Here is a 1,736-nt window from a genome sequence, read left to right as displayed (position 1 = left end):
TGGGCAAACTTCATTGTCCATTTCAAGTACCTGTTCCAGATATTGTTGTGCATTCCTCATTTTTGAAGAAGACCAATGACATCACCATGTTGGAGTCTGGGTAGGTGTGTTCAGCTGTGGCTGATAAGACCAATACAAATTCAGGAAGGCACTACCACAGATTGGGCACAAGTGGTACATTATAACATTTAGGGTGGAAACGGCTCTGGATTTGTGCAACTCATGTTTTCTTTGTGATTCCATGATTCCGCTTTTCTTATGAAGTACAGTGCCTTCTTTGGTGTGGATATACCACACTGGACAGTCCCCCCCAGCATTTCCCACGTCTCACAGTCAATACTGAAGTTCTTCAGAAATACCGAGAATGTTCGCATAATGCTTCTTACCACCCTGTGAGTGCTTACTACGTGTGAGTGCTTCATAAAACAGCCGTTTACTCCCTTACAGAGACGCATGCGCCAGACTTCACTCTGCGCAGACCCGCCGCTTCCCCACACCGAGTGCGCAGGCCCCGGTGGCTTAGCTTCTCTGTGGTCACACGAAAGTTCCAGAGTGTCAGCACGCCTGAACCGGGAACTCTATGGTCGGTTGGGGTGGAGACCGGCGTCCTATAAAAGGCCTACACAGCGGATGCGGCGTCCCTTTGTCACTTTCCCTGCGACGAGGTGAGTGCTTCTGGTGTTGCGATCTCAGGCCCAGTGCTTCTGCCTCGGCCCAGCTCCGTGCCCCGGCTCCGGCCCCGGCCCCGCCCCGACAGACGGCCTTGTTTCTCTTCTCTCCTTGCAGACGGAGTCCCTGCTGGCGCCGGCACCATGGGCCGCCGTCCCGCCCGCTGTTACAGGTACTGTAAAAATAAACCGTACCCAAAGTCCCGTTTCTGCAGGGGAGTTCCTGATGCCAAGATACGAATCTTCGATCTTGGTAGAAAGAAAGCAAAAGTGGACGAACTTCCATTGTGTGGCCACATGGTGTCAGATGAATATGAACAGTTGTCGTCAGAAGCCTTAGAGGCCGCTCGGATCTGTGCCAACAAATACATGGTGAAGAGTTGTGGCAAGGATGGCTTTCATCTTCGTGTGCGGCTACATCCATTTCACGTCATCCGCATCAATAAGATGTTGTCATGTGCTGGGGCTGATAGGCTCCAGACTGGCATGAGGGGAGCTTTTGGGAAGCCCCAGGGCACTGTAGCCCGTGTACACATTGGCCAACTTATCATGTCGGTTCGAACCAAGGTCCAGAATAAAGAACATGTGATTGAAGCTTTGCGGAGAGCCAAGTTCAAGTTCCCTGGCCGCCAGAAGATCCACATCTCCAAGAAGTGGGGTTTCACCAAATTCAGTGTGGATAAATTTGAGGATATGATAGCTGAGAAGCGACTCATTCCTGATGGCTGTGGGGTTAAGTACATCCCCAGCCGGGGCCCTTTGGATAAATGGCGGGCATTCCACTCCTGAGGGGTATGTGTGCTGTGACATCTACCTTTCTGGGGATATAAATAAACTAGATACTGCTAAAAATAAATAAATAAATAAAATAAAATAGTCTTTTAGGCAAAGGTGAGTTTGGTATAAGAACTCTATGGTCAGTTCATCAGAATTGTGCTCTTTGCAATGGATTTTGAATGCTAGGCAGTTCTCACCAGGTAATCTTCAGGATTATATTGAGACAATTTGAGTGGAAGAGATTAGGGTATACTGTCCAGGTTTCACAGGCATACAACAATCAAGTCAGCG

General features: G+C 49.3%; 1 protein-coding gene across 2 annotated transcripts; it reads left to right on the top strand.

Annotated features, from left to right (window-relative positions):
- Positions 1–812: 812 nt before the first annotated feature.
- On the top strand, positions 813–1,457 carry LOC118833413 (60S ribosomal protein L10-like). Of its 2 annotated transcripts, XM_036740769.1 has the most exons (2): positions 813–921; positions 1,003–1,457. In XM_036740769.1, exons 1-2 carry the CDS (start codon positions 813–815, stop codon positions 1,455–1,457), a joined length of 564 nt encoding a protein of 187 aa, XP_036596664.1. The 2 variants fall into 2 exon arrangements, with proteins under 2 accessions (XP_036596664.1, XP_036596663.1); XM_036740768.1 differs by having other exon boundaries at positions 813–1,457.
- The last annotated feature ends 279 nt before the right edge of the window (positions 1,458–1,736 follow it).

Source organism: Trichosurus vulpecula, chromosome 1 (genome assembly GCF_011100635.1).
Source record: "Trichosurus vulpecula isolate mTriVul1 chromosome 1, mTriVul1.pri, whole genome shotgun sequence".
Lineage (NCBI taxonomy): Eukaryota > Metazoa > Chordata > Mammalia > Diprotodontia > Phalangeridae > Trichosurus > Trichosurus vulpecula.
The sequence above is the reverse complement of the archived record's forward strand: the minus strand, read 5'-3'. Positions and strand labels throughout refer to the sequence as shown.

Coding starts and splice junctions, on each gene's coding strand:
- LOC118833413 (XM_036740768.1), top strand. CDS start 813: ATGGGCCGCCGTCCCGCCCGCTGTTACAGGTACTGTAAAAATAAACCG.